Raw genomic sequence first — 23,619 nt, 5'->3', positions numbered from 1 at the left:
AGCCCAGGAGTTCAAGATCAGCCTGGGCAAAGTAGCAAGACGCTGTTTCTACAAAAATAAAAAAGTTCAGCCTGGGCAACAGAGCAAGACCCTGTCTCTATAAAAAGTGGTATATCGTTTTTAAAAAATAAAGAAAAAATCAATAATTAATTAAATATATAAGTAAATAAAGGCTAACACCCATAATTTACTTGACTCCTCCCTGTTGCTGGATATTGAAGTTACTTCTGATCTTTTGCTCTTGTAGCAGCATTGCAGTGAATGTTTTTGTGGCTAAATCTTTCTGCATAGCCACGTGTATTTCCTGGACCACAGGGAACATGTGTCCTGAAACCTTTTTTTAACATTACCTTTGTTCTGAGCTAATAATATCAACCAGAAGCAACTTGCAAAAGAGAGGCAGGGTCCCAGCTCCTATGGCTAGTTGGAAAACTTCAGCCCCCAGGCAAGGACAGCCCCTTCCCAGACAGCCCCACTGGTATAAGAGGGGAGTCTGGGGGCCTGGGGACAGCCAGCTCTGAGGGGGGTGGAGGTGGGCTGAGAGGGCAGGGTTGCTTGTCCACCCCAGCTGAGACAGGAGGGCAGGTGCTCACACGCTCGGCAGGTAGAAGTGGTCCTTGGCGCGATGCTGCAGTGAAGCCAGCTTGGACACCTGCTGCAGCAGCTGCTCGCTGGGCTGGCTGGCTGGCACACTGCTGAAGAGGCCCTTCAGATAGTCAGGCAGGACCTGCAGGGAGCACCTGGGTAAGGGGCTGCCAGGCAGGCACACGTATGGGCACTTGGCTGCAGGGGACTGGGGACGTGCATGTTTAATGATTGCAGCCCCATCCTCTTCTGGGGTAGGATGGCCTATTACTTTCCTGGGTTTTGGGGAATGATGGCAGAAGCACATAAGGGTGATGTGGGAGGGCTGTGGCCTTGATGCCCATGAGGGAGTCCCCACAGCAACCTTGCCAGGATGTGGGTTGGCTGGTGAGAGCAGAGCATCAACACTGCAGTGTGGTCATGTATCTATCAGGTCTGCTGTTTCTCAAAACTGAGTGTGCTTGAGCCACAGGAGGGCTTGCCAAAATAGACCGCCAGGTTGGGCTCCAGAGGCTCTGAGGCAGGAGGTCTGAGGTGGGACTTGAGGATTTGCCAGTCCACAAGCCTCACATTGAGTAGCATGGTGCCGGACTGCACAGGGCTATGCTTCAACAGTGACACCATGTGACCACAAAAGCTACGTGACCATATTGTGTACAATTCCTGAAGTTTTGGCACCAGTTCCACAAAAACACACACTTTCTGTTCAAGCACTTCCACACATACTGGCTCAGTAGGAGAGAACGCAGACTTTGTAAACTCCACGATCCTGACTTAGAGGACTTCCAAGTCTCACAGAATAACACACAGACAAAAGTGACAATACTAGCAAACCCTGGCTTAGCACTTGGAGCAAAGGACAGGCCCATGTTCAGAGGAGGAAGACATCTGAAGGAAAGGGGAACGCAAAGAGGGCCTAATGGAAGACGTGTTGTTTGGGGACAGCTTGCTGGGAAGGACTTAAATAAGCTGGGAAGTGCAGATGGAGGGATGGCATGCACAAAGGCCCTCAAAGGTAGTGAGGGCTGTTTCGACTTCTCCAAAGAGACCACATAGGGGAGCAGAGGCATCAGGGTTAGAGACATCCACAGGGCCTGAATCATGAACACTTCAAATGCCACAGCTGTGGAGTTTGACTCACAGGCCCAGGGGAGCCTAGAAGGTCCCAGAGTCCAGAGAAGCCCACGTGTGCTGACCTGGTTGTAGTGCATGGTCACATATAGCTCATTCTCGAACTTGAGTGGCTGATCCCAGAGCACACGCCGGAACCACAGCATGTAGCCGCCGTCCACCTGCTCCATCTCTGAGGCCACATCCAGGATGTAAGCATGGCGACTGAGTGGGCACACATGCTGGCCTGCAGAAAGCAGGGAGACAGGGCTGGGTGGGGGCATATGTGCACACACATATGTGCACCTGTACAGAGCATGTATACAGACCCCAACCTGCTACCCAGCTGAGGTATCACCTCAGACAAGCCACCTGCCTGTTCTGGGACACAGCTTCCTCATTAAAGGAGAGCATGTTTGTCGAATGGGGTGTCCTATGTTTTATTGAAATGTTGATGACCACAGATGGTAATAACTCCAATGCAAAGCTTTAAGTAATGCTCCATTTCTCCCGGGGAAAGAGGGGCTGCTGAAGAGTGCCCCGAGTGTGGCCTGCCTGGATCTGGGAAAATGCCCTGCATTATGCTCAGAGAAGGCCCAGCTCCTTTCCAGAGGAGGCTGGGGACAAGGACAAACACAAGAGGCCTCAGACTACAAGACCTAGTGGGTAGCTTTCTGCAGACCTCCTTCAGGAGAGACCCCTTGCCAGGCACCTGGCATAGGTGGGGGTGGGGAGGATTGGGGTCTGAGCCTGGGAGAGGCTCAAGTTTTCCTCTCTTGCACTGACATTTTTGCCACCCATCTCACACCTGCAGTAAAATCTTACTAAAGAGAGGGGGTTTGGTATGATTACATGATTACCACTATGTGACTGTGGATAAGTCACAACTTCTGTGGCAGGCTGAATAATGACCCCTGCAAAGATGTCCAGGTCCTAATCCCTAGAACTTATGAATATGTCACCTTCCTGGCAAAAGGCACTCTGCAGATGTGATTAAGGATCTGGAGATGGAGATGACCCTGGATTATCCAAGCAGGCCCAACATCATCAGCACAGGGGTCCTCATAAGAGGAAAGCAGAAGGGTCAGAGTCAGAGGAGGAGATGTGAGACCAGAAGCAGAGGCTGGCAGGGAGAGAGATTTGAGGATTCTACACTGCTGGCTTTGGAGATGGAGGAAGGGGTCATGGACCAAGGAATGCAGGCAGCCTCTAGATGCTGGAAGGGGAAAGGAAACAGATTCTTCCCTAGAGCCTCCAGAAGGAACCTGGCCCTGATGCCATTTTCATTTTAGAACTTCTGACTTTCAGAATTATAAGGTAATATATTTGTGTTTTTTTTAAGCCAATAAATTTGTGATAATTTGTTATAGCAACAATAGGAAACTAATACAGCCTCCCTGGGCCTCAGTTTCCCCACCTGTAAATGGAAAGACTAACAGTCTCCACTTCATAAGGTTGTTGTGGGGATTAAAATAGTTCACAGAATGAAAAGCCTTTTTTTTTTTTTTTGAGACGGAGTCTCACTCTGTCCCCCAGGCTGGAGTGCAGTGGCCGGATCTCAGCTCACTGCAAGCTCCGCCTCCCAGGCTCACACCATTCTCCTGACTCAGCCTCCCGAGTAGCTGGGACTACAGGAGCCAGGCTAGTTTTTTGTATTTTTTTAGTAGAGACGGGGTTTTACCGTGTTAGCCAGGATGGTCTCTATCTCCTGACCTCGTGATCTGCCCGTCTCGGCCTCCCAAAGTGCTGGGATTACAGGCTTGAGCCACCACACCCGGCCTTTTTTTTTTTTTTAAGATGGAGTTTCGCTCTTGTTGCCCAGGTTGGAGTGCAATGACATGATCTCGACTCACCACAACCTCCTGCCTCACCGTCCCGAGTAGCAGGCAAATGCCACCATGCCTGGCTAATTTTGTATATTTTTAGTAGAGACAGGGTTTCTCCATGTTGGTCAGGCTGGTCTCGAACTCCCAACCTCAGGTGATCCACCTGCCTCGGCCTCTCAAAGTGCTGGGATTAAAGGTGTGAGCCACCACACCAGGCCTTTTTTTTTAATTTTTTTTTTTTTTTTGAGACAGAGTCTCACTCCATCACCCAGGCTGGAGTACAGTGGCATGATCATGGCTCACTACAACCTCCACCTCCTGGCTTCAAGTGATTATCGTGCTTCAGCCTCCTGAGTAGCTGGAATTACAGGTGCGCACTACCATGGTTGGCTAATTTTTAGTAGAGATGGGGTTTCGCCATGTTGGCCAGGCTGCTCTGGAACTCCTGGCCTCAAGAGATCCACCCGCCTCAGCCTCCCAAAGTGCTGGAATTACAGGCATGAGCCACCATACCCAGCCTGAAATGCTTTGAATTGTGCCTGGGGCACAGCATCCGTTTGATAAATGTCGGTTATTAGGACCGTTTTGTTACCTGCCATTCTCCCCTGATGTCTTAACTGGACTTGGGCAGGCAGGACTGACGGCACACGGCTGAGGGCTGAGGCAGCGGTAGGGAGAGCTGGCTAGGGGTTGCTGGAGCTGACCAGCTAGTGACAGGAGGCAAGACCATGATCTAGAGTGCCAAGCAGCAGATGGAAGGGCCTTTGGGATGCGTGACAGTCACCTAGGGTCCCAGGAGCCCTCTAGAGGGGATAGTGACACCTCGGGAGGGGCTTCTCTGGCCATTAGTAAGGCATGAGAGACAGGAAAGAAGGCTTGCACCTTTAGGTTCCAGGAGTGCGGCGCTATTAATGGAAACCTTCCCAGGATGTAATCTCCTTGAGGGCACGGCCCGTGTCCTCTCATTGAGCATGCCCTGAGGGGCAAAGGGAGGGATGAGAGAGGGCCCTCACCATAAGGTGAGGCAAACTAAGCAAAGCGGAAAGGGACAGATAAAGGGCTGGGGGTGCTCGGTACACACAGAGATCCTTCTGCATGGTGGTCAAGGGGCTTCCTGGAGGAAGTGGTACCTGACTTGGGCCCTAAAGTCTGGATGGAGGGCCCCACATGGCCCAAGGCCCGGGGATGGGAATGGGTCCAGCATGCTCACTCTTCCTGGCACTCACCACGGTTGGTGACAACGAAGATAACATATTCACTGAAGGCCTCAGGGCGTGTCAGAGCCATCTCAGCACAGATCTCTTCCACCACGTCCAGGGCCACCTGGGGGTGGGGCGGAAGAGATGAGGCCATGCCAGTTGGGCTTGACCTCTGTCCTTCTGGCCCCACTCAGGCCCCCGGAAGCCATGTGTAGAGTTCCTCAGCCCTCTTCACAAAGGCGCACAATCCTCTGAGGTCTCTGAGAATCAGCCTCAGGCAGGGAAAGAACACAGCTGGCGGTCTGAGACTTAGGTTCAAAATCTGCTTCTGTCCCGTTTTTGCAGGATGACCCTGAGCCAGAGGCTTAACCTCTCCAAGGTGCAGTTTGCTCTTCTAAGAAATAAGTCTTGCCTTTTGGGGCTGTGGAAGAGTCTGGGAGGGCTCAACATCCTTGGGGGCTTACTCCTCCCCCATCCTGGAGCCTGGGCTGTCCCTGTCCCTGCCCCCTCAGTACCTGGCTGCAGGAGACATTCCTTCACTTACAGTGCATGTTTTAATTTTGAGATGGCGTTCAAGGCCTCCAGGAAGAAGAAAGAGTTGCCTCTTGGAACTGCGGCCTGCCTGGGGATAAGTAGGTGGGAGAGGGATGACAGGTTGGGTCCTGGGATCTGGGACAGCCCTTGTCTCCTGCCGTGGGAGTTCCCAAGGCAATAGGTCCTGGGCTTGCACATGTAGGAACACTTGAGCACCTGGACTTTGCAGAGCCTGTCTGCATGCCCCTGAGTGCAATGCACCTGACAGAGAGGTCTCTGGGCAGGGCTTGTGTTCCCCATTCATTTTTTTGTGTGTTTGTTTTTTGACATGGAGTCTCACTCTGTCACCCAAGCTGAAATGCAGTGGCGCGATCTTGGTTCACTGTAACCTCTGCCTCCTGGGTTCAAGGAGTTATCCTGCCTTAGCCTCCCGAGTAGCTGGGATTACAGGCACCTGCCACCATAACCAGCTAATTTTTGTATTTTTAGTAGAGATGGGGTTTCACCATGTTGGCCAGGCTGGTCTTGAACACCTAACCTCAGGTGATCTGCCCGCCTCGGCCCTACAAAGTGCTGAGATTACAGGCATGAGCCACCGCGCCCAGCCTCCCATTCATTTTGAACCCACTCCCACCCCATGCTTACCAACATGGCCCGAAGCTCTATGCTGCTGGGGAGCTCCAGACGACCCCCGAAGCGCAAGGTTTTCTGCAGGTTCTGCTCACAGGCCTTGGCGATCCCTGCAGAAGCAGGGAGTCCAGGCCTTGCTCAAGGTGGACTGTGGGAGAAAGGGGTTCCTCTTGCCACCAACTATGAGCCCACTGCATTCTCTCCACAAGCTGTAGGGAAGGCATTTACTCCCCCATTTGACAGTTGAGGAAACAGTTCAGACAGGGACAGTGACTTGCCCAAGGTCAAGAGCTACAGGTTAAGACCTGGATTTGAACCCACATCCCATGTGTCTAAGGACCTTTTTTTCCAGCCCACAGTCCCCTTGGCAACCTATGATCCTGGAAACTGCTGTCACCCTGAGCTGTTGACTGGGGAGCTTGTATCCAATAGGCTCTGTGGCTACGGTGATGCAGCTCTGCTCATGCCAGCTGGGATACCCTGCCAACCGCCCTCCCTCACTCAGGCCTCCCAGGGCAGGAGACCCCAGCATCAGTGCTCCATTTCTCTGAGTCAAGAGTTCTAAGGCACATTCTGTTGCCTTTATGCATCTGGGAGCTATTCCATGGGGGAGCTGGGTCTATTCATCTGTGGGCTGAATGTTTGTTAATTGAATCAGAGAGAAGCATTCAGAGGCAGGAAGGGTAAGGTCTCCTATCTCCTCCACGGCTGCCATGGTGACTACAGCGGCCCCAGCCTCCTTCTTCGGGAGCCCCAGGGGTTGCTATGGAAACAATGCTGAAGAGTGGCCCCCCTTTCTCCATATTCTAAGGGGGATGATACCAGCTTGGGCCCACCTCTGCCCAGATCCCTCAATACCCTTGCTGAGTCCCAACAGTCAGAGAGGCAGGGCTGCACCCTGGTACTCTGGATTCTTGCCCACCTCCTTCTCTTCTCCCACGTGCCACACATTCCCACTCCGGTCTTTGCTCCTGTCACTCATTCCACCTGGAAACCCCTCCTATGCAAGGCAGTACTTCCTCCAAGGAGTCATCCCTGACCACCCCCTCCATTAGATCAGACAAACCACCACGCTAGCCCCTGTGGAGCCCTCACAAATGTTTGGGGAATATATTAATATTAGTAAATATTGCTCAGCACCTGTGAAAGTGAGGCCCTCTGGGTTTCCCCTCCCACCAGCTGCCCACCCAGTCCCCATGCGAGAAGCATGCAGCCCTGGGTCCCCACTCATCGACCTCTCACCCTGAAAGGGCAGGCCCGGGGTCCGGCTCACGTCGTGGAGGAAGCGAGTGAGGTGTGGGTGGAGGACCTCAGAGCAGCTGTGGTAGGCAGTCACGATGTATAGCAGCCTCCAGCCTCGCTGGCAGCTGTCCCTGCAAGGACACACGGGGGCCACATCACAGGTGGCCACAGCACTAGAGTGTGCCAGGAGCCTCCTGGGATTGAACTGAGACAGATTCCAACTCTCAGGCAGCTCCTGTCCCCTGAAGATGCTCCTCCCTGCCCAGTGAGGAGGCCCAGGGCAGGTGGGCCTTAAAGCCATGCAAAAGGCATATTCTGCTTGAGAAGTCAGGATGGGGGATAGGGACGGAAGAGGATGGGGCCCCAGACATCTTCCCCAGGTAGGGGAAGTACTGTGACTTTTTCCTCTCCTATTCTTCTCTTTTCTGCCTCACAACAGGTAGGGGATCTCTCTAGGGAGGCTTCTGGGAAAAGGGGAACCTGCTGAGACTGTGTAGAGGTCATGCCAGGTAAGGCCCAGGGCTGGGAGGAGCAGGAGGACAAGCTGAGTGGTTCTAAAATTCCTGAGGAGATGGAGAGCAAGTGAGGAGGTAGTGCAGATGAAGACAGGAGGGTGGACCTGATGGTAACAAGAGCATGCACATATTGGGCACCTACTGTGTGCTGGCCCTGCATGAGTGGAACACAGTAATTCATCTTCACATGCTCGTGGGTGTGAGGGTTTCATTTGTAGGGATATCTGGTGTCTGGGAACAACACTTGGGCTTCCTTTGGGAAACCACCCACCCCGCTCTAGATCCCTGTGGTTTGGAGATGGGCACGGAAGTCAGGTTTGATCAATGTGAGCACTACAGCCCCTGACCACAGTGATTGGCCTAGGGATAGGCATAGTTGGTTCAGGGTTGAACATGTGACCAACTCAGGCCTGTGAGCCTGGATTTAAGAATTTCTATAGCAGGCTGGGTGCGGTGGCTCATGCCTGTAATCCCAGCACTTTGGGAGGCCGAGACGGGCGGATCACGAGGTCAGGAGATCAAGACCATCCTGGCTAACATGGTGAAACTCTGTCTCTACTAAAAATATAAAAAATTAGCCAGACATGGTGGCGGGCGCCTGTAGTCCCAGCTACTTAGGAGGCTGGGGCAGGAGAATGGCATGAACCCGGGAGGCGGAGGTTGCAATGAGCCAAGATCACGCCACTGCACTCCAGCCTGGGCGATTGAGTGAGACTCCGACTCAAAAAAAAAAAAAAAAAGGAATTTCTACAGCAAATATTGGGTCAGTCTTGCTTTCTCTGGGATTGCTGAGCTGTCACCCCAGACCTGCCACCTTGCTACTCTGTGGGAGAGGCTGTTTGGAAATGATCAACACAGAGGAAAGCAGAGCCAGAAGATGGAGAAAGTCTGCTTCCTAATGACACCTGGATCCAGCTATGCCTGAGGCCACATACTCACTGACTTTTCACTTCTCTGAATCAACAAGCTCCCTTTTGGTTAAATCAGCTTGAGTTGGGTTTCTGTCACTTGCAACTAAGAATCTGGACTTACACATTATCATTGCCATTTTACAGATGAGGGTACTAAAGTTCAGAGAGCAGAAATGCTGTGTTCCAGACCAAGTAATTTCAAAACACGTGCTCTATTGAGTGAGGACGAAGGTGAGGGGAAGAGAATCCAGGAGGGGTCAGGCCTGAGGAGGTGGGAGGCTGAACTGGCCCCTCTGGAGCATAGACACAGTGAGGGGATGGTGGGGTATAAAGCCCAGTTCACTCACTGCTTGGAGCTGGTATTGTCTGTGATCTGCTTCACAACTTGGCAGTAACATTCATCCCGCATGACCTCATGGTCCCCGCACAGCTGAAGGAGGACAGGGAGGTTACACACCAAAGACAGGCTAGGGGCTATGTCACATACCAGGTACATAAGAACAGGGTGGGCACCTGAAGAGAGGCCTGGTGTCCCTTTCCCAGCCCCCTCCCCATCAGCATGATGCATTCCTTTTTGGACCATGGGAGAGGTTTCCCACCCTAATGTCCTGTGACTCATTGACAGATGGGGAAACTGAGCCACAGAGCAGGAAAGGAGGCATCTGGCAAAGTTGGCTGGACTGACCTTCAGGAGGTTACAAAGCACGTCCAGGTCACTCTGGCCCTTCAGTGGGGCGTCCCCCATGAACCTCATCACAGCTGTAGGAAAGACCTATCCCACTCAGACCCACCAAATCCCCAGTTGTCCACCCACCCCAGGAAGCCCCAGGACTGAGCCCCTCCCTGGGAGCCTTGGCCACAGGCAGCTGGGAGCTGCTTTTCTCTTAAATGTGTCCCATGTCTGAGCTGGGGGAGGGGAAATAATCCGAAGACCAGGGAGGAGTGGCAGTGGCAACCAGTAGAGACCACACAGTGCTGGATCTCATCCAGCCCAGAGCCCTGGCTGCAGTCCCACTGCCACACCTAGGAACATGTCGGTGGCCATCTTGTTGAGGCTGTTGTCGCTGAGTTCGATGAGGGATTCCTGGAGGGGAGTCTGTGGGGGAAGAGGGCTGTGTCATGATGGAGGAGGGACACGTCAGAACAGAAAGGGGACACACTGTGTTTCAAGGCCATATAACAGGAGGGTCCACGTCACAAAAGGGGAGCCAGGCCCAATACTGGGGACAGATGCTGTCCTTGGGAGGGAATCAGGGTGCCGAGAGCTAGAGGGTCTCACTGAGAACAAGTTTGTTGGCCTCAGGGGCCTGGGACGGGGCCCCTGCATCACCATTTTACAGATGGGGAACTGAGGTCCGGGACTGGACACCTTGGTGAAGCAAAGCATGTCCTCCAAGGTTCTGGACTCCCGAGCCTCCTTGGATTTCAGCCTGAGGCCATCCCTGCAGTGGGAGGTGGGTGCTACTGACCTGTCCTGCCCAAGCCTTGGCTACATCTTTTTCCACATGGGAATGTTCTTGACCCACCACTCTGATCAGTCTATCAGGCAGGAAGACCCCCAGAGGCAGGCACTGAAGTGGGCCTCACACCTGGGTGGTCTCTCATCTCTCCCACCAGAAGTGGGGCCTCTAAGACCGACAGCCTGCAGTTTGGATGGCTGCAAGAAGCCCAGAACCCTCCCACTGTGGGGAAGAGGGGTGGGGCCGCCACTCACTGGGGTCTCCTCTGAGGGTCTCGGAAATACTTCTGGGCAAACTCGAGCATTGTGTAGGGTGGGAGCGCCAGGGCATCCTCCCCATGGTCAGCAGAGCGGGCCCTGACTGGGGGACCCTGCAGAAGAGGCGGAGCTAGGAAGGCCCTTTCTGGCCACACCACGCCTGGCCCTTGGGTCAAAACTGACAACGCAATCCCTCGCTGATAGGACCCAGATTCTCAAGCCACCCACCCACCCATCCATCTGGACCCGGCTGCATCCCGTTGTTCTCACCCCTTCAGCCCGCCCACGCCTTTTACTTGCTGGGCTAACCCAGCTCCCTGCCCCACTTGGCCATGCCCTTGCCCGGGGTTGACTTCCCCAACTGCCCTGTCACAGCTGACCCCACCCCTCGCTAGCTCCACAAACCGACCCTGTTCACTCACCTGGCCCCACCCCATCCCAGGTAGACTTCACCTACTGGTGGGCCCAGGCTGGTCTGACCCCATTGGACTGATTAAAACCAACTGATCCTCATCCTTCCCTACCCCATTTGGCCACACCTCCAACCTTCTCTGGTCCCATCTTCCGGGTCTCACCTCCGGCTCACTCTACCTCGTTCACCCTCACCCTAGTCCAAGATCAGCCACGCCCCAAGAGCCTGACCAGGCCTGTGGCCCACCTTATCCCCACTCGCCTCACCCCTTTTGCAGCGGTCCCTTCCCCCTGGTCTACCCCGCCCCACCCCACCCATACTGGTCTCACCTCTCTCCTGCGGCCCACCTCCTGTGCAGCAGCTGCAGAGCCCACAGCAGCGGCCACGGCGGCTGCTCGGCTGCGGCCCGGCTCCGCTGGCAGCTGCAGGAAGTCGGGGGCAGCAGCGGGCTGCACCAGCTCCGAAGGGAAGTGGCCAATGCGCCCGTGGATGGTCCCGAACCTCCAGCCTAGGGGCGGGTAAAAGGTCTAAGGCAAACAGGAGGGTCTTGCCTTGTGACTAAGGGAGTCCTTTAGGGAGATTTGGGTACCTTCTTTATCTGTCTCTAGAACTGTGTGAGGCAGGCCAGGCCATCAAAGCCATTTTACAGATGAGGAAACAGGCTCAGGGAAGGAAAGGGATACTTCTCAGGGCCACAGGACCATAACGGGGAAGTGAAGCAAAAAGGCAAAGCAGGGTTTGTGGACTCTCAGGTCATGTGGAGACATAAAGAGAGATTCAGGGCGGGGCACGGTGGCTCACGCCTGTAATCCCAGCACTTTGGGAGGCGGAGGCGGACGGATCATGAGGTCAGGAGATCAAGACCACGGTGAAACCCCGTTTCTACTAAAAATACAAAAAATTAGCCGGGCCTGGTGGCGGGTGCCTGTAGTCCCAGCTACTCAGGAGGCTGAGGCAGGAGAATGGCGTGAGCCCGGGAGGCGGAGCTTTCAGTGAGCCGAGATGGCGCCACTGCACTCCAGCCTGGGCGACAGAGCAAGACTCCATCTCAAAAAAAGAAACAAAAAAAAGAGAGAGATTCAGGCCACAAACACAAACATGGAAATGCCCACAGAGACCCCTCAGGCAAAGCAGAGGGCTGGACTGTCTGGCCACCAACAGATACTGACAGGCCACGCCTGGACCTTAGGAGTCCCGACCAGCCCAGACCACTTTTGGGCACCAAGAAACCCTCACTGTGCATGTGCAGCATGAGTGCGTGAAACTAGGATGCACCCTGTATGGTGTTCCAGGTTCTGGGGCACCCACCAAAGTCGGGACCTCTACGTCGCAGCTCCTCCAGGTATACCACCTTCTTGCGAACCACGCAGCCGGCACTGTAGCCTGTGGGCCAGGTTGGGTCAGCATCTGCCAGGGTGGCCTCCTTGGCCAGCCTCCGCCTCCTGCCCCCAACCCACCCCAGTGGCACTGACCCACTCGAGGTGGCTCTAGGGGCTGCAGGTGTATGATGTCGCCCTTGTGGAAAGCCAGCAGCGCTGGGTCTTCAGGCAGGAAGTTCCTCACAGCGACCACGTAGTCAGAGTCCTGGGTCAGCCAGGGGCAGGTTGAGGGCAACAGCCCCATCACCCCACTCCCAGAGGCCTGGGGCCAACCCTGCTCCTCACATCCTTCCTGACTCATCAGGGAAGGGAGCCTTCATCAGGTGAGAAGAGGGAAGGGCATTCTGGGTGGAAGAAAGGGCTGGAGGGTGAGTCTGAGGGACCCAGATGGACTTCAGGGCACACACATAGGCCTTCCCCACTCAAGCCCTCACTGACTTTCCTGCTGAAGTCTTCCTCAGGCCTAGGGCACAGAGATGACCTGCCCTAGGCCTGGGGGCTGCCAGTTAAGAGTGGGCAGAGGGGATGGAAAGAGATTGAGATGCAGTGGGTGGGCCATGCAGCCAAGGCAGGAGGGTGAGGAGTACAATTGCTGCAGAGCTCAGAGGAGGTGCTGTGCCACCTGGCAGGGGGCATTGGTAAAGGTTTTCTGAAGGAGCAGGCAAAAGGGGGCAAGGGTATTCCAAGTGGAAGGCACAGCTAGTGCAAAGGACTGAAGGTAGACAGAAGTCTATGGACACAGTCATACTTCCCAGGAAGGTGAGGCTAGTATATATGTGGGGTGGGAGAGCCCTGTTGCTGGCCCTCAGCCTGGGTGGAGGGAAGACCTGTGAGAAGATCCTTACCTTCTTCAGCTCCAAGATGAAGTCATCCACCAGGGTCTTGACCTGGTGTGCTCGGGCTGAGAAGAGGATGACCTTCTCACTGGCCAAGTTGAACTCCAGCATGTTCTGGGAGGGCATGGTCACAAACAGGATATCTGCAAAGCTGGAGGATGGGCCGGTGGCATGAGGGCAGGACTCCACAGCCAGAGGGATGCCCTCCTTCCATCTGCTGTGCTGCTTCTGCTCCTGTCCTGCCCCATTTGAAGCCCAGCCCCACCTTGGCCCCATTGGGCCAGCTCCCACAGGACCCTAAGCTTCCTGCTTCCCCTCTCTGACCCAGGCTGTGGCTTCAGCTCAGTTCCTACCACCCTTTGGGCCAACACTCCGGCCCCTCTCCACCCTTTGTCCTTTGGTCCAAGCTCTAAATCTAGATTTGTGCCTACCCAAATCTCTATTTCACCCATTGACCAAATTCTCACCATTTTTCAAAGCATGTAGCTTTTACCCAACCAGTGAACAAGGTTCTATTCCTGTCCTCATGTTATAAAGGACAAAAGGGACTTCTAGCAGGGGAGGGAATCTGAGGACTCAGTAAGGTGTCACGGCTGGCAGTGGTTCCCTCGCCAGCTGCATCAGGGTTTGGTCACTTCCAGCACAGCAGCCCCTCTGCACAGTGCTGCTGCTGTGCAGCAGGTTGGAAGGAGGGCAGGGGAGTGGGTTCCCAGCTCAACCCCTTCCTGGCTGTGTGACCTGAGACAAACAACTTCTCTCTCTGAGCCTCAGTTTCCCCAGTCTAAAATGGGTTTGCTTCAATGGCTTGGCACAGAGCCTGGCACATCATGGGTACTTGGTAAGTGGCTGTGGAGAGGAAAGAAATGCTGATGCCAGTCTGTACCCCAGTCTCCAGCCAGCCCCTTCCGGTCACCTGTATGCACGCAGGACCCGCAGCTGCCCGCCAGCCTCCTGGCCACTTTTGACCATCCTCAGGAGTTTGATGCCCACGTGGGACACAGCTAGGAGCTGCACACCAGTGCCCACACTGCCCTGGGGCAGAGATGAAGGGCATGTGAGGGTCCTCTTGTCTCATCCCTGAATCCTCTGGACAGGTAGGGGGCAGGTGAGGGACTCGCACCGTGGCAGGGAAGAGGCGGGAGAAGTAGACCTCCCAGGTGTCTCGTGCAGCACTGACCACGGCCCGCTTCACGCTCTCTGTTACCAGGGGCCTCTGTGTGTCCAGCTGATTCTGGGCTATGGGAGGCCAGGTCTGGTGAGGACCCCCTCCCATTCCCCTGGCAGCCCCCATCTCGGGGATGTCAGGGAGGGAGGTGGCTGATACCCAGCAAGAAGGTATCTGACCAGTGTCTATAATGGGAAACTGAAACCCAGAAATGGACAAGATGGCCAGCACACACAGTGTGTCAGGCATTGCCAACCCCAAACATGCAGCCCAGCCATGCGAGAGGCCAGAGAAGCAGAGCAAGGAGGCACATGTCTGGGAGATGGTGGGTCTGGGCTTGTCAGCCTCCGTCTCCCTCTGGGACAGGGCTGGTCGTGCCTCTGACTGGTTGCCCCATCAATACCATCCCCTCCCCTGAGATACCAAACAAGGCCTTCATTCTGAGCCTCTCATCCTCAGAGATGCGCAGGCAGGCCTCAGAGAGTGTGTCATGCAGGATCTGTGGGAACAGGCTGTGATGCAGGCAGCACATGGGACTCCCCCAGCTGGGACTCAGGTTGGACTATACTAGGGTGAGTGGCAATGTGGGGGGGTCCCATTTTGCAGCAGTGGGGTCATCTGTAAGCTGGTTCATCTGTGTAAATCAGATCCCACTGACAGGGCCCTCTCCTTTCTCCTCATCCCCACAATCCAGGCTGCCCTTCCTAGGCCACAGTTTCCTAATCTATACAGGGCGTTTACATTTGATCTCTGGGCCATGTCTAGCTCAGACAAACTATGACTCTGATTAGGTTGAACTGTGAGCTCACTGACCCTGCCCATGGGAGGGGGAGATTCAATAAAACAGCTGCCCATCCTCACCCTGGTCAAGGACCCCAAATCCCAGCATGCAGAGGCAAGCTTTGCAGCTAGCTCATCTTTGCGTCCACACTGCCCTGCTGAGTTCCCTGAGGCAGAAAGGGGAGAGAGGACTTCACCTGCCGGAACAGGAGGTCAAGCTGCACAGGATGGCTGTAGCTGTCCTTGGGGTAAAACACCTGCAGGGGCGGGGCTTCAGTGGGTACCTTCCGACTGCCCCCTCCCCATGCTTCACACCCGGCCTCGCCCCCTAGATGCAGCTCTGCTCCGGCTCTAACTCCACCCCTGGCTTCAGCCCGGCTTTTTTCTGTCCTGGGCTCGCTCCCCAAGTCCTAGACACTCCTCTACCCCGCTTCAACCCCTCCCCTGGCTCTGGCCGTGCTCTGCACCTCTTTGCGCAGGAAGATCCTCCAGGGGGCGTCCTGATAGCCGTAGAAGCTGGGGTTGATGAGGCGGTGCAGCCGCGTCTGCATGGGTTCCTCAGGGGGCTCCAGCGACCGCGAGGGCAGAGCTGGGGAGCGCGGGGGTCAGGGAGGCAGGAGAAGGCACCTCATTTTTTAATTTAATTTTAATTTTTTTGAGACGTAGTTTCGCTGTTGCCGCCCAGGCTGGAGTACAGTGGCGCAATCTCAGCTCACTGCAAGCTCCGCCTCCCAGGTTCAAGCGATTCTCCTGCCTCAGCCTCCTGGGTAGCTGGGATTACAGGCGCCCGCCACCATGCCCGGCTAATTTTTTGTATGTTTAGTAGAGATGGGGTTTCGCCATGTTGGGCCAGCTAGTCTCGAACTCCTGACCTCAGGTGATCCGCCCGCCTTGGCCTCCCAAAGGGGATTACAGGTGTGAGCCACTGCGCCTGGCCACAGGAACCTCTTAGGATGAAGTGGGAGAGGCAAGGCGGGTGGAGGAGGGGACCCAGGGGTGGTCCACAGAAACAGCTGTTCACAAGGGTCACACATGACCCAGCCTTTCATTCAACACATAAAAACACCTGTTGGATTTGGTTTTTTTGTTTGTTTTTTTTTTTTTTGTTTTTTTTGTTTTTAGATAGGGTCTTGCTCTGTCGCCCAGGTTGGAGTACAGTGGCTCCATCTCGGCTCACTGCAAGCTCCGCCTTCCGGGTTCAAGCGATCATCCTGCCTCAGCCTCCCGAGTAGCTGGGACTACAGGTGCGTGCCACCACGCCTAGCTAATTTTTGTATTTTTAGTATAGAAGGGGTTTCACCATGTTGGCCAGGATGGTCTCGATCTCTTGACCTCGTGATCCACCTGCCTCGCCCTCCCAAAGTGCTGGGATTACAGGCATGAGCCACTGTGCCCCACCAAAACAACTATTGTATACAGGCCTGGGTTAAAGGCTGAGATGGCCCTGCAAATAAAGTAGACAAGGCCCCTGCCCTGGAGTTTAGTGCCCATGGCAGGTGTGGGTGGCACAGATCATTCAGAAACAAAACTCTCACTGCCCAAGGCTGGGGTGGCAGTAAAGGAGGGTGATTTAGGACAGACCCTGGCGAACTGGTCTGTGAGGCCCTTCACTCCTAGCAGTCTAGGCAGACCTTGCTGAGGTGACAGAGGTGACACTTGAGCTGTGACATGAATGGTGAGAAGGAGCCAGGCATGCAAAGGTCTTGGGGAAGAGCATTCTAGGCACAGGAAACATGCAAGGCAGAAGTGGGCTTGGAGTGTTCCGAGAACAGAGAGGAACAGAATGTGGCAAGGGGAGGCAGAGAGATGAGGCTGGGGAGGTGGGCACATCATGCAGTGTCTCATAGGCTACAGTGAGGAGTTTGGAGCTTATTGTAGGAGCCATCAGGCATGTTTGTCAGGCGCAGGATGGGAACTGCTTTATAGCTGTTAAGATCACTGTGGCTGCCGAGAGACAGAGGGTGTAGAGGTTAGGGCTCCAACTGTGATGCCAGGAGGCCTGAGCTGACATCCCTGGTCTGACACTTTTGAGCTGTGTGACCTTGGGCAAGCCGCTTAACCTGTCTGTGCCTCCATTTCCCCATCTGCAACATGTGGGAACAACAGTGCTACCTTAAAGGGTTCTGGTAGGGTTACATAAGCTAGGATAGGCCTGGCCTGAGATCTGTGCTACTTAAGTGTTGATATTATAATTACACCAATGTGCTCACAAGATGTACACAGGGGCTCAGGGACACAGACACACACACTCCACCGACACACTCACCTGTGCCCACAGACTTCCTCATATACTTGGACACCCTCCCCTCCTTCCCCCCTGGCCCTCTCACCTGAAGTGGGTGCCATGGATGGCCTTGGCACACTGGTCACCGGCTTCACCAGGGCCACGGCCTCTCTGGACACCTGTCCCACCCCAAAGAGACTGCTCAGGGGGCAACAGGCAGGCCCTGTGGAGGGGCAGTGGCAGGGCCACAGCTTATGGGGTAGCTGGTTTCTGAGGATCCCTGAGGCCCCTCTTTGTCTTCTGTTCCACCTGGGACCAGCCCCACCCTCCCCCTCACCTGGGTGCCAGGTGCAGCTGCCAGGTGAGTCATCTGCCCCTTCAGGATCATCAGGGCCTCCTCGTGGGGGTCTGGCCGCTTCATGAACACCTTCCCGCCATCCTTCCTGTGGGCATTGGAGTACTGTGGTGGGTTGACACTGAGTCTCTCTTTCCCGTCACATAGTTTGACAGTAGGAAACATCCTCCTCCTCCACCACCACTCCCCCATCATTATAAATGAGAATCCAGGGAGAAGCAGAGACTGGCCTGAAGTCCTACAGCACAACCTAGACAACAGCAGGGCTTCATCTGGACTCAACAGTATAAACAAACTTCCTCCCTAACAGGAGCTGGGCAGGGTGTTTCAACTCAGTAAGCTGGTGGGCCATGATGGACACTCAGGCACAGTGAGGGGGCTGGAGCGCTGGGGGCGGGGGCAGTGCTGACCTGAGGGCCTCGGGCCGGCCTCCCCGGAATGGCTGCTGGTACTGCCTGACAATATTCTTGATCTGCTGTGTGGGCTGTGGGAAGTGCTCAGAGTTGAGCGTTGAGTACCGGACCAACTCTGGGGAGGGTGAAGCTGTGGGCAAGGGCGGGTGGTGGGAACAGGGTGAGGCCACAAGGGGCACAACCACACCCCCAGGCCTGTCCTGGGAAGCCCCAGAGGCTGGGATAGGGCACTCACTGGTTTCTGGAGAAGCCTGATCCTGAGCTAGAACAGGGGCAGCCACAGGCTTAGTGGTGAGCCTTGGAGCCTTCAGAGGGGCTGGAGCCAAGGGCTTTGGAGTGACACGCAGGAGCACGGGTTTGGCAGGGGGACCCATGCCTACAGACTTCAGCTGTGCCTCTGGTGCTGGGGATTTCTGTGGAGAACAGGACGTGAGGATGGGCTGCTTGGGATACACCAGGCTGCTCTCTGGGACCCCAGATCTCTGTCAAAGATGGGTTGTGGAGCTCCTGGGCTCAGAGAGGCACAATAGTGCCCTGGAGCAGCACAGCGCTCCTCTTTACAGCTTGTGCCTCCAAGCAACCCCTGCACCCCGGGCAGGCCAGACTCACCTCTGTGGGCAAGGATCTCAGGGCAGCACTCAGGGGCTGCTGCTGGAGCGCCATGGCCTGCAGGGTCATCTCCCGGGCCTGGGGAGAGGTGGCCGTGGTGACCAGGCAGGTCCATTCTCCACTCCCCAGCAGTCCCTCCCTCACTCACCAGCAGCACGGCCTGTTTGTGGATGAAAGCTTGCTGCAGAGCCAATGTGGAGGCGTCCAGGCCTGGGACTGAGGGGAGGGGACAGAAGGCACAGATGGCACCGGAGATGCCCTCCTCCCTGTCCTCTCACCCCCCATCATGCTGTGGCTGCCTCCATTCTAGCAAACAAAGGTGCCTGAGGACCGGCAAGTGGCTTTGGCCCTGCCCAACCCTGGAACCACCCGGGGAAGGCACTGACTTGGCTTTGGCTCTGGGGGTCTCCTGGGGGTGTCTTCAGTACCACTACTGCTGCCTCCACTGGGCTGGCCTCCCCCTTTCATTCGGTAGGCAATGGCTGTTGGCTTCTCCAGGTCCTGGGGGCAGTAGGTGGCTCAAGTGACCATCTCAATGTTGTACTCCCAAGGTTCCATGGCAACAGGCACCTGACACTGGCCATCTCCCCATCCTCTGGTGTGGGGGGGGGGCGGCCTCCTGCTGGCTCAGTGTCTGCTCTATGCTCAGCCTTTACCCTGATGGCATCCCAATCAGTCCTCCCCATAACCATGTGCGCTCCCAACCCATCCCCTCTTCCCCAGAGGAGTAAACTGAGGCTCAAGGAGGGGCTGTGCCCTGCTCAGGGCTGCATATCATGCCGGGGCAGTCGGGGTGGGGTGGGTTCTGGAATTTCCAGAGTGAGCAAGGGTATCTGAGGGGTATCACGAGATCTGGGGCCAGAAGACCCAGGGACCAAGGTCATTCAACTCCATCCAGATAGAGATATTTTAGTGGCCCCAGGGGGCTGGCTCCCAACAAAGGTGCACTTCTTCCCTTTTTTTTTTTTTTTTTTTGAGACAGGGTCTTGCCGTTGCCCAGGCTGGAGCACAGTGGTGCGATCCCAGCTCACTGCAGCCTCGAACTCTTGGGCTCAAATGATCCTCCCATCTCAGCCTCCTAAGTAGTTGGGACTACAGAGGCATGCCACCACGCCTGGCTAGAGGTGCACTTCTAACTGTGGGTCCTTCCAGGATCAGCCAAGAGCATCTCTAGCTGTGAAGAGACCCTCATCCTTTGTCCAGCCTCCAGCAGATACCCAGATGGGACATACCACCCCATGACCCTGACTGTGAGAAGCTCTCAGGTCACCCTGTACAAGTGTGTGACTTGGGTGTACATGCTGTGCCTCCTGTCTGCAAATGACCCGCCCCACACCATCCCTACCGCATCCCCATAGGACAGCACGGGGTCGAAGAGGCTATCCAGGTAGCAGTCCAGCCCCTTGTGGGGCACAGCAGGCTCTCCAAGACTGTCTGACTCTGGAGGGGAAGGCACAAAAATATCAAGTTCTTTTTTCTTGATGATTTCCACCCCACACAGCCTCTAAGGCTCCCTTCCCACCACAGACAGCAGCCATTGTTGGTTGACCTTGGTGGGTTGCTGTCCCTCTTTGGGCCTCAGTCTCCCCATTTGTGCCATCCTCATTGTGGCTGCTGTACCCATCAGAGTCAGGTACTTCGTGCATGTGCTCCTGGGGCTGGGGTCTAGTGGGTGTGTCCTCATCCGAGTCCCAGCTGTTCCCAAACACCCTGTGGGGAAAAGGAACGTGGAGCTGCTAACCTTGAGAGAGATCCCAGAATCCCCCAAATTTTCCTCTGCACCCCAGAATTGGGTGACTTTCTCCCTTTAAAAGCAGGATCCTTTGGTGAACTCTACCTCCTTAAGAACCTGAAGTCTAAGTTCCGGGCTCAGCCTGTCCCAGCAGCTGGGAGGGGCAGGCCTTCTGCCTGGGAGTGGCCATCTGTGAGGGGGTACCCCATAGCTACCTACACTTTGGGGCCTCCCCTGCTGGTTACAGGCCCCTCTGCACCCACAATGAAGTAGGACTTCTGTCGAGGGAAGTCCCTGAGCAGCTCCAGGTCCGACACCAGGTCCAACACATAGTCGTGGCCAGCCAGCTCTGCCCACTGGACACCATTCTTCATGGCCACAGTCCAGCCACGCCAGCCATCTGCCAGCCCCCTGGTGATGGCATGCACAGGAATAGAAATGAGGCACAGAGTCGTCAGGCACTACCTGGGGAGATCCTGGGTTATAAGCCAGACTCTAAACATGAACAGAGTGGACCCTATGGGACCCTCTGGGGGATCTGACCTCCCCCCACAACATTCCAGGTACATAAGAGTATGCTGGGAGGGCATCCTAGGAGCCAACCTGTGCCTCAGAATGTCTCCAGCCACCTCTTCTCCCGTACTCCAGGAGTGCACCGGGCAGGAGAACTGGTCACCTGGGGCGCAGCAGGTGCTGGGCTCAGGTTGGAGCATCTGAGTCCAGTTTGGCTGTATCTCCCTGCTTGCTTCTTCCTCTCAGGCTTCCTGTATCTGTAGCCTCACTTCCCTGGCTCCCCTTTCCTGGGCCAGGTCCCACCAGCCCCACACAGACTTTCACGCAGAGCCACATCTGAGAAGGCCCCTCCCCAGCTCCAGAGCATCCAGTGGCTTCTGCCATCCCCCAGGGCTCATTGGGCCCTGCTGACTCCCACTGCCCTCACTGAGGTGAGAGAAGGCAGCTTACCATTGAAGCAGCCCACGTCCAGTGCCATGTTGGCCTTCTCATAGGTCGCTGTCCACTCGAGCTGGGTCGGGGGTAAGGTGCGGGCAGCCCCCGAACCCTGCTGTTGGGCCCGGCCCATGGCCTGCATGAGGCGGTGCTGACACACAGCCTGGAAGCCATTCCGCCCATAATCAGACACAAACCTGATGGGTAGGAGTTGGAGCCGGGATCAAGAGGGATCTGAAGCTAGCTGGGGGCTGGGGGCTGCGGGGTGGGGGTAGGAAATTCTGAGGTTAGTTCGAGAAAGGCCCAGGCTATCCCAGAGCTCCAAGGTGAGGCTGCGAAGGCCCCAGGCTAGTTCAGAAGGGTCCCAGGCTAGAGTCCAGTGCTCTGGGACTGCATTTAAGGGGTCCCAGGCTAGCTTACAAAAGATCTCAGTTTAGTTTAGAGTCCCATGGCTAAACTGAAAGGGTCCCAGGCTAGTCCAGAAGTATCTCAGGCCAGCACAGAGGTCCAAGGATAGGCCAAAGAGGTTCCAGCTGGTTGGAATAAAATGTCATTGACAGGATGGGGTCTGCAGCTGGGTGTGGGCAACAACCAGAACTCTGTCTTCACTCTCTCACAGGGCAACCTTGGGTGGTTATCTGCCCTCTGAGCCTCTCCTCCAAGTTTTCATCTATAAAAGGGACGGCTGAGGGTTCAACTCAACCCAGGCCCAATGAGCCCAATCCCTACCAGTCATTCCTCATGCTTCCCTCACCCCAACATCTTACACCCCCTGCAGCTAAGCCTGGCCAAGAGCAGCACTGGTGCAGGCCCACAGTAGCTAGAGAGGGAACCTAGCATCATGCCCTCAGGAAAGCCCCAGGCAGGCAGGCCAGCAATGGCCCTACCCTGCTGTCAGCTGCCATGGAGTCACAAGACTGGCCAGGTGATGTCCACCTGCTGCATGCTGGTCTGAGCAAGAGTCTGTACACTCTGTAACTCACGGAGGTGGGTTCTGTTGCCATCCCCAAACTATAAGGGAGAAACAGGTTCAGAGAGGGGCAGTGACTTGTCTCAGGCCACACAGCAGGTAAGTATCAAAGCTGAGATTCACACCCAGGGCCTGCCTGTGTGATTTCCTTGCAAATCATCCTTCTCATCCAGCAGGGTGACATCATTGTGATGGTTATACCCACATAGCACCTACCATGTGCCCCTCTCTGTTCTAAGCACTTCACGTGTGTTTATATATTTTATCCACACAATAGCCTATGAAGTAGGTACTATCATTATGCTATTTTTTTTAACATCAGACAGGGTCTTGCTCTGTTGCCCAGGCTGAAGTGTAAGTGGCATGATCCTAGCTCACTGCATCCTCAACCTCCTGGGTTCAAGCAATACTCCTGCCTCAACCTCCTGAGTATCTGGGACTACATGTGTGTGCCACTACGCCTGGCTAATTTTTAAATTTTTTGCAGAGAGAAGGTCTGGATACATTTTCCAGGCTGGCCTTGAACTCCTGGGCTCAAGCGATCCTCCCTTCTTGGCCTCCCAAAGTGTTGGGATTACAGGTATGAGCCACTGTGCCTGGTCTCGTGCTGATGTTTTAGCAAGGTTTGAGGGTGACACATCTCATGCCTGAGCATGAAAAGTCAATTATCACACTTATAAACTATACAAGAATAACCCCCATTTGATATGTAAGGCAACTGAAGCCCAGAGAGGTTAAGTAACTTACCCAAGGTCACACAGTTCATATGGCTGAGCTGGGATTTGAACCCTGATTGTCTGAGTCCAGCATCCATGCTCCTGATCACCCCACTAAACTCTCATGCTGTGAGAGGTCAATGCTCTTTTCCAAATTCCCCACATGCCGGTCTTGTCCCACTCTGAGTTCTGGAAGTCCCTCATCCAGTCTGACCTAACTCCTAGCCCCTGCAGTGAAGGCCTGCCCTCCTTTCTTGCTCTGAGCCCAGTAGAAACGCATAGCAGCCCCTGGCCGGCCTCCATGCCTGAGCTTCCCAGCACAGAGATATGACTCCTGGCCTGACCTTTAAGACCCCGACTTGGACCCCACTGCTGGTGCCACCGTCCCTCATGTCCCAGCCCCTGCCCAGTCCCACTCACTTGAGAAGGTACTTGTTGAAGCGCGGGGAAGGTGCAAAGCCACTGAGGCAGGTGGCCAGCAGCAGCCAGCCCCGCTCAGCATTGTGGGCATTGTGATTGTGCCACACCTGATTGGCCAGCTGTGCCAGGATCTCGTCCCGCAGCTCAGGCACCGCCAGCCCCTTCTGCACAATGTAGTTCCCAAAGATGTTCTCCCGGGCACCATGCAGGTGGGGGTCACCCATGAAACGCAGGATCTGGGCCACGAACAGAGTTTCCTGGGCATCTCAGAAAGTTGTTCCTTCCAGTCCCCACCCCACAACATGCATCCCTCTCATGTCCCTCCCATGTGTGCCTCTGCCCATATAAATGTCCCTCATATTACAATATAACTGCCAAATATATATATATA

General features: G+C 55.2%; 1 protein-coding gene across 1 annotated transcript in view; it reads right to left on the bottom strand.

Moving 5' to 3' along the window:
• The window catches only part of MYO15A (myosin XVA), a 67,266-nt gene that overhangs the window by 16,114 nt on the left and 27,533 nt on the right, over positions 1–23,619 (bottom strand). Inside the window, exons 29-61 of the mRNA XM_011975303.1 lie at positions 23,229–23,464; positions 21,138–21,319; positions 20,778–20,850; positions 20,394–20,585; positions 19,992–20,152; positions 19,788–19,882; positions 18,829–18,943; positions 18,591–18,658; positions 18,443–18,520; positions 18,069–18,246; positions 17,831–17,963; positions 17,403–17,508; positions 17,172–17,244; positions 15,309–15,430; positions 15,039–15,098; positions 14,485–14,560; positions 14,017–14,132; positions 13,810–13,928; positions 12,906–13,047; positions 12,154–12,265; positions 11,990–12,064; positions 11,011–11,189; positions 10,267–10,382; positions 9,922–9,994; positions 9,576–9,648; positions 9,238–9,311; positions 8,900–8,982; positions 7,127–7,257; positions 5,900–5,994; positions 5,265–5,342; positions 4,748–4,844; positions 1,782–1,942; positions 594–727 (exon numbers count right to left, since the gene is read on the bottom strand). Coding sequence (XP_011830693.1) covers positions 594–727; positions 1,782–1,942; positions 4,748–4,844; positions 5,265–5,342; positions 5,900–5,994; positions 7,127–7,257; positions 8,900–8,982; positions 9,238–9,311; positions 9,576–9,648; positions 9,922–9,994; positions 10,267–10,382; positions 11,011–11,189; positions 11,990–12,064; positions 12,154–12,265; positions 12,906–13,047; positions 13,810–13,928; positions 14,017–14,132; positions 14,485–14,560; positions 15,039–15,098; positions 15,309–15,430; positions 17,172–17,244; positions 17,403–17,508; positions 17,831–17,963; positions 18,069–18,246; positions 18,443–18,520; positions 18,591–18,658; positions 18,829–18,943; positions 19,788–19,882; positions 19,992–20,152; positions 20,394–20,585; positions 20,778–20,850; positions 21,138–21,319; positions 23,229–23,464 — 3,806 coding nt within the window. The remainder of the gene's footprint in view (positions 1–593; positions 728–1,781; positions 1,943–4,747; positions 4,845–5,264; positions 5,343–5,899; positions 5,995–7,126; positions 7,258–8,899; positions 8,983–9,237; positions 9,312–9,575; positions 9,649–9,921; positions 9,995–10,266; positions 10,383–11,010; positions 11,190–11,989; positions 12,065–12,153; positions 12,266–12,905; positions 13,048–13,809; positions 13,929–14,016; positions 14,133–14,484; positions 14,561–15,038; positions 15,099–15,308; positions 15,431–17,171; positions 17,245–17,402; positions 17,509–17,830; positions 17,964–18,068; positions 18,247–18,442; positions 18,521–18,590; positions 18,659–18,828; positions 18,944–19,787; positions 19,883–19,991; positions 20,153–20,393; positions 20,586–20,777; positions 20,851–21,137; positions 21,320–23,228; positions 23,465–23,619) is intronic.

This window comes from Mandrillus leucophaeus, unplaced genomic scaffold (genome assembly GCF_000951045.1).
Source record: "Mandrillus leucophaeus isolate KB7577 unplaced genomic scaffold, Mleu.le_1.0 Scaffold153, whole genome shotgun sequence".
NCBI lineage: Eukaryota > Metazoa > Chordata > Mammalia > Primates > Cercopithecidae > Mandrillus > Mandrillus leucophaeus.
This window is presented reverse-complemented; position numbering and strand designations above follow the sequence as displayed.